The following is a 17,023-nucleotide window of genomic DNA, read 5'->3' as shown; positions in this document are numbered from 1 at the left end:
TGATTGTTCGTGAATGAAAGAATGAATGAATAAATGAGTGAATAAATGAATGAAAAGAATGACTAAACGAGTTAATTAAATGAACAAACGAAGTAAAAAATGAATGAATGAACAATCGAGTAATGTTATATAATTGTTCCTGGTTTGTAATTAGGTTATCCGAATCCAGACAATGATGGATGGATGGATGGATGGATGGACAAATAAATGAAAGAACGAACGAATGAATGAATGAATAAATACACGAATGATCGACAAATAAATAAATGAACGTGTGAACGAATTAACGAAATTATGAAGGAATGAATAATGTTATAATTTATTCGTTCACTCATACATAGTTAGATTATCCAAATCAAGGCGAGTGCCCCACCCATCAAACCTTCCATCCATCCATCCTAGTAACGATCATCATCATCACCACCACTACCACAATCAACAACAACAACAATCGCAACAACAACATCATCAACAACAACATCAACAACAACATCAACAACAGCATCAACAACAACATCAACAACAGCATCAACTTAATGGACAACACTTTCAAGATTATTTACCTAAAGGTCAAACAATGATGACAATGACGCAATTATGATGATGATGATGGTAATAATAATAATAAGAATAATAATAATAACATAATCATATCAAGGTTGGGAGAGTCGAATGGACATCCATGGCCGAATATTCTACATTGACCACAACAATAAGGTCACGACCTGGAAAAAACCAGGTCAGGCTGTGATGATAATGATACTGGAGACGAAGATGATGACGATGATGATTGTGATGATGATGATGATAATAGCTGCTACTACTACAACAACAACAACTACAACTATTACTACTACTATTACTTATAATTATAATAATACTTTTAATAATAATTATAAATATAATTACTATTTCAAGTTTCAAGTTCATCCGTACGTAGAGTTAACAATATGGCGATCACAGAAGAAGATAGGAGAAATATGGACAGGAGGTTATGATAATGATGACGACGACGGTGATGATGATGAAGATAATGATACTATTACTACTACAACTACTACTACTATTTTTTCTAATTATAATAATGTCGACGATGATGATGATGATGATATCAATCAAACAGATATCAAAGTATCAGGAGATCTGTGCGTCCAAACATTCTAGCAACAACAACCACAACAACATTAACATCATCAGCAGCAACAACAACAACATTAACATCATCATCATCAACAACAACAACATTAATATCATCATCAACAACAACAACATCATCAGCAGCAACAACAACAACAACAACATCATCTTCGTCATCGTCATCCTTCGATATTAGTGAAAACATCACAAATATTTTCAATATCATCAACAGTTACAATGACAACAGCAACAACATCAGCAGCAGTAACAACAACAGCAGCAACAACAACAGCAGCAACAACAACATCAACAACAGCAACAACAACAACCTCGAGTACGTTGATGAATGTGGCGACGTCTTATTGCCTGGAGCTATCTTCTTATGCAGGCAAGCATTCTTTAAGCAAACTATTTTATTATTGAAAAATAATAAATAATAACAGAAAATAATTATAATTAATATAATTAATAATAATTAATAATAATTAATAACTATAATTACTATAATTAATAATAAATATTAATAATAATTATTATTATTCCTCCAATTGTAGGCCAGATTTCTACTCTCTTGTTATGAACAATTCAGTAAGTTTATTATAAATTATGGTATAATAATAGCGATATAAAAAAGATTATGTATATTGTAATAATTAATAATCCTGACCTAATTATTAGAGAGACCGACCTCGAACTGACCTATTTGATTTTAACTGACCAATGACGTTGATTGGGATTAGGTTGCCCAGGATTTGCTGAACGAGAACGGCCAACTGAAGCACATCTTGAATGCCATTAGAAGGGACAGATCTTCATTTAAAAAGTTCACTTTTAATCAGTTTCATTCATTTATAAATTTTTCTATTTATTCATTCATTCATTCATTCATTCATTCATTCATTCATTCATTTGTTCGTTCGTTCAATCAATCAATAATTCGTTTATTAGATAATTGACTAATTCAGTATGCCTGGTTTTCTTTCTTGCTTTCATTCACACTTTCGTCCATTCATCCATCCATTCAGTTATTCAATCATTCATTAAACCAATCATTACCAACCGACCAATCAGATATCAGCACCGCAAAGACCTCGTATCATTGGTCAATAAATTCTCAGACCCCTCCAAACAATTTCCGCCAATGTGGCAAATGAGAATGGATAACAAATCAAATAAGGTTTCATATTGGATGCTCCACTTTTTAGCCCTACACTATGTAATTTTATGCTAAGAACTGAACTATAGTACACCACAAAAGTTTCGTGTTGACGTGTTAATACGAGCATCACATACTCAATCAACTAACACTACTATTTTTCATTTAACAATAATAATAATAATATAAATAAGAATAATAATAGTAAGTCACTGACCACTTCCACCAGCCATTCTTTATTCACCATGGGCTGAAACTGACCACGTACATTGACCCGCGGCTTCCCCTTTTACCTCAAGCCCACGCAGATGTCCTTGGGTTAAGGTCAATCATTAATTAAATAATTAATTAATTAATTTGTTTGTTTGTTTGTTCGTTCGTTCGTTTATACTTCCGTATTTTCGATTATTATTCAATCATTTAACCACTCGATAATCTTGATCGTTAGTCAATTAAGTTATCAATTAATTAATTATCAATTAATTAATCTATTTATTAATTATTTTATTAATTAACCAACCGACCAATCAGATCGTCTGTGTTATCGTCATCATCATTGTCATCATCGTCACTATTATCTAGTACTTTAACGGTTGGTTGGCATATATTTTGACCAAGCAACTTGTAATTTGATTGGTTGATTTTAAATTTGATTTGTTGGTTGAGTTGTCTATGATTTGTTTGCTTAATTGATCTTTTATTTAATTGGTTGGATAAGTTGTCTATAATTTGATTGGTTGATTAACTGATATAATTGATTGGTTGATCTTTAATTTGATTGGACGACTATCAAAAGGTAATTTTTTTCGTTTTCAAATTTTGTTTTAAATTTAACAGGCTAGCAACAACAATGCTGTTCATAATACTAATTTAGGTTGGTCCATTCATTCATTCATTCATTCATTCATTCATTCATTCATTCATTCATTCATTCATTCATTCATTCATTCATTCATTCATTCATTCATTTATTCATTCATTCATTCATTCATTCATCCATCAATCTATCCATTCGTCAGTTAATTTTAACATGCATTTATCAATTAATCACAATAATAATACTTATTAATTATAATTATATTTAAGAATCCTTATAAATTATATTTAGAAATAATAATAATAATAATGAATAAATTAATTAATTAATAATTTATAGATTACAACGAGAGGGTAGTTCTGTTTTTGAGGCAGAGGAGTGTCTTGGATATCCTGAAATCGAAATATCCCGCCATTCTATCCAGTATATCCCTCAAGAATAAAGTCAATCTCATCAGGTCAATTGTAACGGACGAATGGATGAAAAAAATGAATGGATGTTGGAATGAATGGATGAGTGAATAAATGAATGAATGAATAGATGGATGGATGGATAAATGAACGAATGGGTGGATGGATGAATAAATCAATCAATCAATGAACTAATGAGGGAACGAATAAATGAATGAAAGAGTGTACGATTGAATGGTTGAATAAATGGATGAATGAATGGATGAATTAATGAATTAATAAAAGAAAACTGAATAAAGAAATAAATTAACAACAAATATTTTCCTCTAGATCAGAGGGATTAGCAGCAATAAACAGGCTGAAGAACGATCTTGAACTTACCATGATGTTAAGGTTATCACCATTACCATCATCATCATTAGCCCATCATCATCATCATCATCAATACCCCATCGTCGTTGTCATCATCATCATTACCCCATCGTCATCATCATCATCGTCATCCTTATCATCACCAGTGCTGTGCAGAATCCTATTTTTTAAAAATTCAAATGACCAATTTGGAAGATGGCGGTTCACCATTATCATCACTATCTTAACATCACCACCGTTATTATTATTATTATTGCTATCATCATCATCATCATCATGCGTGACATCATCATGATGTCATCCAAATACGACAGCGTTTTCGAGGAGGAGATAATGTCCTATGTACCTGACAGTTCAGAAAACAACGAAAATTATGATAACAATAATCCTGCTATTCCATTCGGTTGGTTGGTTGGTAGATTGGTTGGTTGATTTGTTGGTTGATTGGTTGGTTAGTTTGGTGATTGATTTGTTGGTTGATTGATTGGTCGGTTATTTGATTGGTTTGTTGACTGATTGATTAGTTTGTTGATTGAATTGTTGGCTGATTGATTGATTGGTTGGTCTGTTTCAAGTCTGGTCATTTTATCAGTAATCATCATTGCCATCCTCTTCAATATCATCATCACTACTTTTTTCATCATCATTATCATGATCATTCTCACCATCACCAACATCATCACCAGGATCATCACCGGCCGTTGCCCACCACAGAAATGCTTCTAGAAAGCGAAACTTAGAAGTGAAACTCGCGGAATTTTATAACAAACTCGAAGCTAAAGGCTATTCTAAAGGGCCAGTTAAATACAGGTTTTTGCTTGGAAAAACCCATTTCTAATTATAGAATAACTTATTTAAATATCATCATTATCATCAAAACGTCATCATCACCATCTTCGTCATCACCATCACCGCATTATTATCATCATCATTATCATCATTTTTTATGATTGTCATCGGCATCACTTATAATCTTTATAGCTTTCATCACCGTAATCATCATCATCACCATCAACGTCATACTTACTATTATTCCAATACGATGCTTAACGAAACGTGACGAAACAAAACGAGACAGATTGATAGTACGCAGAGATCACATATTGGAGGATGCATTCGTGAAAGTAATGAGCCTAACGAAGAAGGAGCTCATCAAATCGAAACTCGCCATCGCCTTCAAAGGAGAAGACGGGTTCGTTATTCGTCTTGTTATAAGTCTCGTTATTTGTTATTATTATTATTGATGTTGACCGTCTTCGTCGTCGTCATCACCAGACTAGATTACGGGGGCCCATCCAGAGAGTTTTTTTTCTTGTTATCTCGGGAGCTGTTCAACCCTTACTACGGCCTGTTTGCATACTCCGCAAATGATACGTACACTGTCCAGGTCAGCCCGTCGTCCAATCAGATTGAAAATAACCTGCAGTGGTGAGCCCCTATTAGCTAGGCTTTGTTTATACGTTCGCGTGGCCTAGCTGTGATTGGCTGGTTTTGTTTGTTAAGTTATGCTAATTGGATAATTACTATTTAGATTAATTGTGATTGGTTGGCCTTTGTTAGTTTATTTATTTACATATTTATTTATTTATGTGAGAAGGATAATTAATATTTAAATTAATTGTGATTGGTTGGACTGATGAATTAATGTATATTTTAATTAGCCGTGATTGGTTGGGCCTCGCTAGTTTATGCAGTTTATAAATTTTAATCAACTTGGTTGGCTGGTTCGGATGGGTCCTATGTTGATTTGAATGGTCCTTAAAAAATATCTTATAATTTCCATCTTGTTGCTATAATAATAATTATTATGATGATAATAATAATTATGAATATAATTGTAATAATAATTATTATTTATAGTTATTACTTTTGATGATAGGTTCAGATTTGCTGGGCGGATGATTGCACTGGCACTCGTTCACCAGTACCTCTTGGATGTGTTTTTCACAAGAGTCTTCTACAAGCAACTGCTACATATGTTGGTTGTTGCTGGTTGAGACGATAATGACGTTGATGTTGCGACGATGCTGAGAATCGTGTTGTATAATCACACACACACACACACACACAAACACGCACACGCACACAACCACACACAAAACAGAAAACCGCACCTGAATGACCTCGAATCTCTGGACATGGAATTCTACAGGAGTCTCACCTGGATCCAGGACGAAGCCAAACAAGATGACCTCGAAGCCATGGCTTTGACCTTTAGCGTGACAGAGGAGGAAGACGAGAACAACAACAACAACGACAACGACGACGACGACGATCCTGATAACAATAGCGAAAGAAATAAAAACAAAAATAGTAATTATTATAGCCACAATAATAACGGAAACAATAATGGAAGATTATTTTCGTGGCTGGGCGGGCAGTGGAAAAAAATGAGAAACGCTCTCTCCATAGGGGATAGTTTATCTGAAAATGAAGACACAGTAAACATCAGTAGTAGTAATCTTGATAGTACCGATAGCAATAACAACCTTAACGTCACTGCTACTACTATAATCAATACTACTTCTAGTAGTAGTGGCGGTAGTAGTAGCATTAGTAGCGGCAGTAGTAGTGTTAGTTTTATTAGTAAAAGTGCCGAGAACGTCAGCAGTATTAGAAGTAATAGTAATGAAACTATTGTTTATAGTAGTAGTGGTAGTAGTAGTGGTAGTAGTAGTAGTAGTTGCAAAAGTAGTGGTAGCAGTAGTAGTGTTGTAAATAATAATACTTTTAATAGTGATAATAATATATCTAATGCAACATCTAAAACATTCACGCCACCACCATCATCATCACCACCACCACTATCACCATCATCATCAACAACAACAACATCGTCAACAACAACAACAAAACACACACGCATAAACAACGACGATTATGAAGTTGGCGAATCATCATCAAGCTCTCAATGTATCATTAACAACTATAATGATGCTGACGACGAAAATGATGGAAGTCATAGTCATGGTGGCGATGCAATCACTACTACTACCACTACAACTATTACTACTACTTCTGCTGCTGCTACTACAGCTGCTACTACTAATAAAAGATCATCAATCGAAAAATCGCCTTTGCAAAACCTTACAGACATTGCAACTAATGATAACAACAACAACAACAACAATAATACTAATAATAACAGCAACAAACAGAATCAAAACATAAACAACGGCGACGATGATGATAATGATAGCTTTCCTGCAAACCCATCATCATCATCATCCAAGATAAGAGTGATTGAGCGAGACTTAAAACAAAATGGCCGACACATCAGAGTGACTGAGAGAAATAAAAAAGAGTACATCGAAAGAATGGTGGATTGGAGAATTAAGAGGGGAACCCAAAAGCAGATGAAAGTTCTCGTGCAAGGTTTTAATGAGGTTCGTTCGCTGATTGGTTGGTTGATTAATTGGCTGATTGGTTGGCTGATTGGTTGGTTAATTGGCTGATTGATTGGCTGATTGGTTCAATGGTTGGATTGTTGATTGAATGAATTAGAGATAGGCCGATCGATAAAAAAATTATGTGATTAATTAGTCAAGGAAATTGAAAAATATATTAGATTGATCAACACTCAAATCACTAGTCCGTGTACAAATACAAATGATCGATTATCAAACCATCCAACCAATCAATCAAATCTACTAATCAATCAATCAATCAATCAATCAATCAATCAATCAATCAATCAATCAATCAATCAATCAATCAAACAATCAATCAACCAATCAACCAGATATTAGACCCGCGCCTGGTTTCAAAGTTCGACGCTAATGAATTGGAACTTGTAATAGCAGGCTCTGTTGATATCGATATAGAAGACTGGCACGATAATACAGTATACCGGTCAGGCTATTCCGAATCACATCAGGTATTTCTGTGTTTGTATCTGTGTATCTTTATGTTTGCATCTTTGTGTTTGTATCTTCGTGTTTGCAAATTCGTGTTTGTATTTTCGTGTTTGTATCTTCGTGTTTGTATCTCGTTGTATCTCGTTTGTATCTCCTACATATTGTTTGGTTTGTTTGTAGATATCTTGGTTTCTATGCTATAAGTGTATGTATCTTTGTTAACGTGATTTATGGTTATCATTAAAAAATTGATGGTGTAATCTTTCATTCATTCATTCATTTTTTTCATTCACTCATTTATTTATTCGATCATTCTTTTATTCACTTATTCACTCCTTCACTCCTTCAATCACACATTCATTAATTAAAACCAACCAGGTGATAATGTGGTTCTGGAAAGTTGTATCCAACTACAACAATGACCAACGGTTGAGATTGCTGCAATTTGTTACGGGGACATCGAGTATCCCGGTCGAGGGATTTGCCGCACTTAGGGGGAGTACAGGGCCAAAAAAATTCTGCATCGAAAAGTGGGGAAAGGTTACTGACTTGCCGAGGTTTGTTTAGTTGCTTGCTAATTGATTCACTGTCAGAGAGAAGTAGAATTTTAAAAATTGGTCTCACATCTAAATATATATAACCATTTATCTTCTATTCATCTCTTTTCCTCTTCATTCATCCATTTAATCTATTTTTATCCATCCATTTTTATCCATCCATCCATTTCGTCAGGGCCCACACTTGTTTCAATCGTCTAGACCTGCCACCCTACACTTCTTTCGAAATTCTTCTCGAAAAGTTGAGCATCGCCGTCCAAGAAACAGCCACTTTCGGCATTGAATAATTATCGAAATTATGATTAATTATGACTATAATATTAATAATTAATCATTTTATATCTATATTTATATGAAATAATATGTGTGTGTGTTGCTTTACATATTTCTGATATGTTTCATTATTACTGTCTGTTACAGAGGTGAGCAAGAATTGAAATTCCTATTCACTCAAATTTTTTTTCTCATTCCCAATTTCTTCCCGAATTCCCATTTATGACAACGTTCCCGAAAATTCCCATTCTCTATTTTTTTAAGTCATTCCCGTGTTTTCCCTCCCGAGTTATATAAAGTTGTATAGAGTTATATAGAGTTATGTAGGGTTATATAAAGTTGTATAGAGTTATATACATGTATAGTTATATAGAATTATATAGAGTTGTATATGGTTATATAGAGAGCCTTGGGATTCCCGTTCCTATGCTCACCTCTTGTCTTGAGATCCGCTCTGAATATCGTAAGTGATTGAGAAGTAGTCAGAGAAGGAGGTAGAGAGTTCCAGAAAAAAGGGTCAAAAAAGCAAATGCAGATTTAGCAAAAGAGTGTTTAACACAAGTTAACAAGAAGTGAGAACAAGAAAACGATCGTAAACCGGCACGTTTTGATTTGGTTAAAATATCTGATAAATACTTAGGAAAGGATTTAGATTTAGACTTATACCTAAAGTAAAAATTTGAAAAATTATTCTATACTTTATAAGTAGCCAGTGCAAGAGAACAAGATATGGAAATATATGAAAAAAAGTATGTTTTACCAATTTCCATAAGAATCCCATGGGAATCCCATAAAAACCATAGGATTCCCGTTCCCCTGCTCACCTCTAGTCTGTTATACATGATCATAGTCCGAGTTTTTCGTTGTAAGTTTATTGTTATTATGTTTTATTTAATTTTTTTCAAGTTCATAATTTAAATGATGCATCTCTCTGATCTTAAATTGCGTCTGATGACTTCTGTGCTATCAATTGAAAAATAAATATCCATTTATGAATGTGCGTATGTACACGGCGGGTACAGAATAGATGAGAGTAATAATATTTGATATGAGACTATATGAGTTTTTAAGTACTACTTATCACATGTTACACACGCTTTCTCTTTTACACCCACCACACACACATACACACACAATATTGTTATACGTGTTAATTCTTGCCTTAGTAAATGTACAACGTTAATAAAGCAGAGAATTTGTGATTGTACTAATCTTCAAAAACTATCAGTGATGTTTAAAATTATTTTCTTGTTCAATTTAAATAATCAAATTCGTGGCTAAAAATGATTTTAAAATTCAGATAAAAACTAAGATTAATATTTTTGTAACGAACTTCTCATCCTATTCTAATATTTTTGATGTCATTGTTCAAAAAAATGATCATTTTAATTTACCAAAAAAAAACAATTTTGTTGCGTTATTAATTTAAAAAGTCATTAGCAAATAATTTAAAAACTTTTTAAATTATTAACATAACAAAAATTTTCTACACAGGTTCTGCATGCCAGAAAGAATCGTTTTCAAACTAGCTCTCCTAGATTGTCCCGCTGGTGAGGCTCCAACTAACTTGAAGCAACTACAATTAGTTTCAAAAATTGCAAATCAGAGTCGACTGATGGTGACCTTGGGCTTTCTAAATTCAATTCGGAAGAGAAAATTTTCTGTTTTATCTGCAAAAATCTGGAACTTACTAGCTGTAGATTTGAAAAAATTCAACAACACGAGCAGACATGTTTTCAAGAAACGTTTTAAACAACAGTCGTTTTCACATTCTCGTGTGAAGCTAGAGCTTCTGAAGCTATTCAAAAGGACTCCACAAACTTTTTGATACAGATTTCTATATATTAATTTATATTCCTAGTTATTCATTCAAGTTAAAATAATTCTTTCTGGCATGCAGAGCCACTGTAGATCATCCCTGCCTATGTATGATGAAATTGAATCGAAGAATTTCTAATAACCAGCAGCAACAAGTCTCGCTGTTGTGTTCAGAACAGACTGCAAATAATCAGGAAGGGATAAGTTAACACCAGACATAATTGCATTGTAGTAGTCAATCCCAATTCTTCTTTAGATAAAACTACAAACGAGTGCTCTTGCTGACTCAACAGTCAAAAAACGTCTGGTTGATCTTATTCTGTGCAGTTGGTAGAAACATATCGCCGGCAGAGTTGACTAACATGTTTATATATATAAGAATCGCCATCAGTGCCGCCATGTTTTTGTAGAATCGTAATCCCCACCGTATAGTTAAGTGTTTAAATGAAGTAGCTAAAAAATTTTCTTGCTGTGTTTTTATTAGTTAGGTCACAATCATCATCATCATCGATAACGCAATGAAATTAAGTTAAAAAATTTTTTAAATGTCAAGGCCGGTCCTTCCTGCGATATGTTGGTAGATCACACGATCATCATGTACGTGCTTATGTATCTGTGTATGTTTGTATCAGTGTATGTTTGCATGTATGTGCGTGTGAGTGTAAGTAATGTAAGTAGGTGTAAGAAAACGAGTTCACCCGGAAACCACTACATATCTTACGTTACACACAACCCAAAAACACAACTTTTCTCTTTTCTCTCTCTCTCTCTCTCTCTTTCTCTCTCTCACACACACCTTAAAATGTTGAAATGTTTTAAAACTTTACTAATAACTGCAATGTTTTTGACTCAATTAACAAATTGCAATGTTTTGTAGTAATTATAAAAATTGTAATTTACAACAGTGTATACGCCCGTAACGTACGAACTAACAGGATTAATTAGGCATCGCTAATGCTCACAAACTGGATCTAAATGCGTTATTTGTACTAAATTGCGTCAGTTTTTCTCTTTTATTACACTTCATACAAAAAGTTTCGTGATAATCTTTGACTGAAAATAGTTGAAATAAACACAGATTATCAGAAAAATGTGTGCACGGATGCGTACTGTATGTCATGAGCTTACACATGTTTCAATATTTTAACGTTAAGTTTAGCGCTTAAAAATTAATTGATTAAAGGTACTTCAAACTTAAGTTAATTTTTAGTTGCAGTTTAAATTCCAGGATAATAAACAACTCCAAAAGTCTAATATTTTGTGGCCGATTTGGTTCCTAATTCTGGTCGGCAGACGATATTTGCCAGTTAGAAAGAAATGGCTGCCTATAATAAAGTAACTCAATTTAATTTTATTCGAATTGATTAATTTTTAAAAGTTCAGAACCAAACAAAATTTTAGATTCAAAACTAAGTTAGGTGTTGAAGTTTAAGAAGGTTGAACTAACCAGCCAACGCACCACAGAACGTACCAGTTCACTAAACTATAACTAACAACCAATCACAGGTTGTTTCTGATCTCCATGCATCTTTTGCAACAGGGAAAACCAAAACAAAAGAATGGCGAATGGCTCAGTTGTTGGCCCTTTTGAATTTCATCGAGAAGGAAAGTGATGGCATTGCAGAAGCACTAGCTAAAGATCTATCCAAAGTCTATAGATGGAGAAATAATTTTTTCAATTTTTTAAAATTAAAATTTATTTTTTGGTGATTCTTTTGATTTAAAAACTTAAAGATGGGTTAGAACTAGAATTCGAACTTATAAAAAAATGATTAAATAAATAATTATTTTGAAATTTTTAATAACTTAAAAAACCAGTTTTAAAATTTCTATTTGAAATATTTTTTCTCCAAATCTAAGCTTTCTAAATCTAAACCATATTAACATAATTTATTCAAATAGCTACATTTAAAAATGTCAGCCATTTTTAGAGTCAATCGTGTTTGAGTGTGATACAGTTAGGAATGAAATAGTTGAAGCCCTCGATAAGCTAGATGAGTGGATGGGGAAAAAAAAGGTTATTTGTTGTAGTACTACTACTTTTATTGCAGTTATTATTATTTTTATTTGAAAAATTCTCATTTTTTTAGGCCGAGAAAAACCTCCTGACTTTACTCGACAGTGCATTTGTAATGTCAGAGCCACTGGGGGTTGTGCTAATTATAGGAGCCTGGAATTACCCATTCCAACTCACCCTGGGACCTCTAGTTGGAGCTATTGCTGCTGGTAGGATGTTCTAATAGTTGTCATTATCTTAATTATTGAAATCCTAATCATCATCTTAATCGCGATCGTCATCATCATTGTCATGTATGTAACAGGCAATTGTGCTATTGTAAAGCCATCAGAGATCAGCATTAGTTCTTCTCAGTTTATGGAAAAGAAACTTCTAGAATATTTAGACCCAGTATGTTTAAGGGAATGAGTGAATGATTGAATGAATGAATTAATGAGCGAATGAATAAGGGAATGAATGAGGAAATGAATAAATGAATGAATAAATGAATGAGTGAGTGAGACTATTAATTGGTGAATTAAAGAACGGTGAATGAACAAACAAACTAACGAACTAACAAACCGGACAATTTAACAAACAAATAAACAACAATAAAACAACGAATAAATAACCACAAAAACATTTCACAAACTGACAAGACCCTCTCTACTCCCCAACCCGAAGGAATGCATTAAAATCATAACCGGCGGAGTTCCGGAAACGACGAGCCTACTGACGAACCGCTTCGACCACATTTTCTACACCGGGAGTACCGCAGTCGGAAAAATCATCTACAAGGCAGCTGCTGAACATTTGACACCCGTCACTCTCGAATTAGGCGGCAAAAGGTTAGGACATTGTAGTAGGGATTAATTAGGGGCCTCATAAATAGTTTGGGGCCTTATAAATAGCTTGGGGGCATCATAAACAGCTTGGGGGCATCATAAACAGTTTGGGGGCATCATAAATAGTTTGGGGGCCTTATTAATAGTTTGGGGTCCCATAAATATTTTGGGGGCTTTATAAATCGCGTAAAACGTACGCACACACATACATACAAACGTACACACACACACACAGTCCAGCAATTATAGATAACACGAGTGACCTTGCCATAGTGGCCAGGAGGATGATGTGGGGCAAGTTGTGCAACTCCGGCCAGACCTGCATATCGCCTGATTACGTTCTATGCACCAAAGAAAATTTGGTAATTATGATGGTGACGAAGAAGATGATGATGAAGATAGTGGTGATAATGATGATGACGAAGATGATGATGATGAAGATAGTGGTGATAATGATGATGACGAAGATGATGATGATGATGAAGATAGTGGTGATAATGATGATGACGAAGATGATGATGATGAAGATAGTGGTGATAATGATGATGACGATGGTGATGATGCAGGTGATGATGATGATGATGGTGGTGGTGGTGATTACAGAATTTCCTAATAGAAGAATGTAAGTCAGCTATATACGAATTCCACAATGGTGATAGCAAGAGGACCCCACATTTCAGCAGAATCATCAATAAGCATCACTTTCAGTGAGTGTGATGATGACGACGAAGATGATGATGATGACGAGGAGGAAGATGAATTCACCAATCAATCAGTCAATCGATCAACTATTCATTCATTTATTCTTCATTAATTTGACCAATTGAGCATTCAACCAGTTTATTTGTTTGTTTGTTCATTCATTCGTTCATTTATTTAGTCATTCGTTTATTCAGCCAGCCATTCAACCATTCAATCAGTAATTCAATCGATCATTCATTCATTCAATCATTCAGTCAATCATTCATCAAACCAACCAATCATTTCAGACGTCTGAAACAGATGCTAGACAAGACGGAAGGCACGGTCGCCTACGGAGGCACCATAGACGAAGACAGCCTCTACATCTCTCCTACGCTTCTCGTCAACGTCAAGGAAAGCGATTGCGTCATGCAGGAAGAGGTGGTGATAACGATGACGTCATTATAATATTATAATTTTGTATTATAATTTACGAATTCTCTCTTAAGATATTTGGTCCAATAATGCCTTTCTTGACTGTAAGCGATATGGATGAAGCCATTGAGTTTGTTAACAAGAGGTTTGGTTCTTCATTAATTCATTTGTTTTTTCATTCATTCATTCACTCATTCGTTCATTCATTCACTCATTTGTTAATTTTTTCATTCATTCACTCATTTAATTGTCAATTCTTTCATTATTTCTATTCCCTCACTCATTCCATTCATTCCATTCACTCATTCGTTAAATCTAGATAGTTCGTTCGTCAGAAAATTCATTCATTTATTCACACATTTATTGATTGATTGATTGATTGATTGATTGATTAACTCATTGATTCACTCACTTACTCATACATACATATATACATACATACAGACCAAAGCCCTTGGTTATCTACTTATTCACAAAGGACAATCAGCTGATCAAGCAGGTTTCCAGGGAAACACTCAGCGGTGCCATGGTGACCAATGACGTCTTCATGAACATGTCACGTGAGTTGTGGTGGTCACGTGATGGTAATTCTGTTTCGTAATTTCGTCACCAATATTCAAAATCGTCGTTCGTCTCCACCAACACAACCATCATCATCGTCATCATTATCAGTAACGTCCTTGCCATTTGGAGGCGTGGGGGATAGCGGGATAGGTTCGTCACACGGAATTTATGCTTTCCAAGTAAATTAGTGGATGGATGGATGGATGAATTTGTAGATAAATGAATGAAAGAATGAATATATGCATCCATTCATTCGTTCATTTATTCATTCATTCGATCTTTTATTGACTTTTTACTTGCTTCATCTGGTTGTATGATTAATCGTTACATTTAATTAACATCTGGTCAAACAAAATAATTCTGCTTCAGTTTTTTTCATTTATCTTTTTCATTCATTCATTCATTCACTGATCCAATTATTTGTCCATTCCATTCATTAACTCGTTCACTCATTCATGCATTCATTCATTCATTCATCTCAAGGCATTCTCCCATATGAGGGCGCATTTCGTGAAGAAACAAAACATGGAGTTTATGAACCAGTAAGTCGTAAATGGAGGAATGCATTAATGAATGAATGAAGGAATGAATGAATGGATGGAAAAATGAATCAATGAATGAACGAGTGAAGGGATGAATGAATAAAATGACGAATGAATAACTGGATGACTTAATGAATACGTGAGGGGAGGAATGAAAGGATGTACGAATGAACGAACCACAGATGAATGCACTTGACCATACCATAAATCCAAACAACCAACGCTAAAAAGCACTTGCATACATACATACACACAAACACACACACACGCACATGGAAACAAAAAACACATACATACACACACACATACATACAAACACACACATACACATGGAAACAAAAAACACACACATACACACACACGTACAAACCCAGATTCCGCTATCCGCCATACAATGACAAGAACCTGAAAATAATCCGATGGGCCCTGGAGAGGACACCGCACTGTCAGAGGAATCCAATCTTGCTCGCACTTCCCTACATTGCCCTAGCTATCTTGTTCGCCATCTTGTTCAAATTGGTCAGTTTAGTTTTTGCTCACGATCTCTATTTGTCTTTTTCTCTCTCTCACTCAAACACACACACTCTCTTTCTTTCTCTCTCTCTCTCACACACACACACACATATATATCACGTATTTCTACCACACACAGGCCAGCAAACACACATCCGTACATACAACCAAACACAATCATACACACATACAAACACAAACATACACACACAAACTTACAATTATCTAGTCGTTTAATCAATTTATGAAAATAAATATAGCCGTGATAATTTTTTTAATGTTTTGTTTTTCACTCACCCATAGCTGCACTCCTTGATTTTCTAAACCTCAAGAACTCTTGTGGACGACAACGGCATGTTATTAATTGTATAAAAATGATTAATTCAATCAATTCGATGGTTAATTAATTAATTAGCAACAACATTCTATTAATTGTATAGTAATTGAAATGCCTATTAAACAATTAGTTGAACTTTAAAAACGATGCACACATGGATCATCATACATAACATTACTTGATGTGTCAACTCATCTGTAGTAATATTAATACACGGTTTAACCATTAAATGGCTAATTAATTAATTAGCTAGATTAATATTGAAATGTTTGTTCAATTAAACGACCAACATTTTCCTGATTATTATTTGATTTCATTTTTCACACACTCACGCACACGTACTTATGTATACGCGCATATACACACACATGTGCATGCACATACAACTGTACACACACACATATCAGTACATCTTTAAAACATACATGAACAACTTAGCGTAACATTACCGCATAAGCAAACGCAAGATACATCATTGTAATGTTCGCTTGGCTCGTTGTGATATAGTTCTTCTTCGAGTTATAAATTTTTTTTAATGACAAAAAATTTCACATGATACAATAACATTATGTCCGCAGCGAGTATAACAGTGATGATAATTTTAGTTCAATTCGTGAAAAATCATTTTCTAAAGTCAATCATTATTTGAAGCGATGCTTCATTCAGATTTTTAATTTTTGGATTGAATGTTACGCATTACGGAAAGTACGTGA

The 17,023-nt window shown here is 34.2% G+C and overlaps 2 protein-coding genes across 2 annotated transcripts; both read left to right on the top strand.

Annotated features, from left to right (window-relative positions):
• Positions 1 to 3,445: 3,445 nt before the first annotated feature.
• HELRODRAFT_101673 (hypothetical protein) lies at positions 3,446 to 8,690 on the top strand. Its single transcript, XM_009025182.1, has 12 exons — positions 3,446 to 3,567; positions 3,851 to 3,913; positions 4,207 to 4,295; positions 4,579 to 4,702; positions 4,971 to 5,084; positions 5,168 to 5,320; positions 5,772 to 5,870; positions 5,997 to 6,111; positions 7,126 to 7,278; positions 7,635 to 7,769; positions 8,128 to 8,306; positions 8,482 to 8,690. The coding sequence occupies exons 2-12, from the start codon at positions 3,903 to 3,905 to the stop codon at positions 8,591 to 8,593; spliced, it is 1,284 nt and encodes a 427-aa protein (XP_009023430.1). The 5' UTR covers positions 3,446 to 3,567; positions 3,851 to 3,902; the 3' UTR covers positions 8,594 to 8,690.
• A 2,929-nt stretch (positions 8,691 to 11,619) lies between these two features.
• Positions 11,620 to 17,012, top strand: HELRODRAFT_185832 (hypothetical protein). Its single transcript, XM_009025181.1, has 16 exons — positions 11,620 to 11,732; positions 11,904 to 12,047; positions 12,319 to 12,414; positions 12,488 to 12,623; positions 12,719 to 12,804; positions 13,078 to 13,241; positions 13,474 to 13,600; positions 13,842 to 13,945; positions 14,228 to 14,360; positions 14,429 to 14,499; positions 14,799 to 14,914; positions 15,027 to 15,097; positions 15,402 to 15,460; positions 15,835 to 15,979; positions 16,277 to 16,861; positions 16,892 to 17,012. The coding sequence occupies exons 1-15, from the start codon at positions 11,715 to 11,717 to the stop codon at positions 16,295 to 16,297; spliced, it is 1,491 nt and encodes a 496-aa protein (XP_009023429.1). The 5' UTR covers positions 11,620 to 11,714; the 3' UTR covers positions 16,298 to 16,861; positions 16,892 to 17,012.
• The last annotated feature ends 11 nt before the right edge of the window (positions 17,013 to 17,023 follow it).

This window comes from Helobdella robusta (genome assembly GCF_000326865.2).
Source record: "Helobdella robusta unplaced genomic scaffold HELROscaffold_40, whole genome shotgun sequence".
Taxonomy (NCBI): domain Eukaryota; kingdom Metazoa; phylum Annelida; class Clitellata; order Rhynchobdellida; family Glossiphoniidae; genus Helobdella; species Helobdella robusta.
The sequence above is the reverse complement of the archived record's forward strand: the minus strand, read 5'-3'. Positions and strand labels throughout refer to the sequence as shown.

Bases quoted from the DNA above. Each gene is read 5' to 3' on its own strand.
- HELRODRAFT_101673 (XM_009025182.1), top strand. The intron at 4,296-4,578 runs GTTGGTTGGTTG...CATCATCACCAG, and splicing joins TAATCCTGCTATTCCATTCG to GATCATCACCGGCCGTTGCC. The intron at 5,871-5,996 runs GTTGGTTGTTGC...CACACAAAACAG, and splicing joins TACAAGCAACTGCTACATAT to AAAACCGCACCTGAATGACC.
- HELRODRAFT_185832 (XM_009025181.1), top strand. The intron at 12,805-13,077 runs GTATGTTTAAGG...CCCAACCCGAAG, and splicing joins TTCTAGAATATTTAGACCCA to GAATGCATTAAAATCATAAC. The intron at 15,980-16,276 runs GTCAGTTTAGTT...ACTCACCCATAG, and splicing joins TCGCCATCTTGTTCAAATTG to CTGCACTCCTTGATTTTCTA.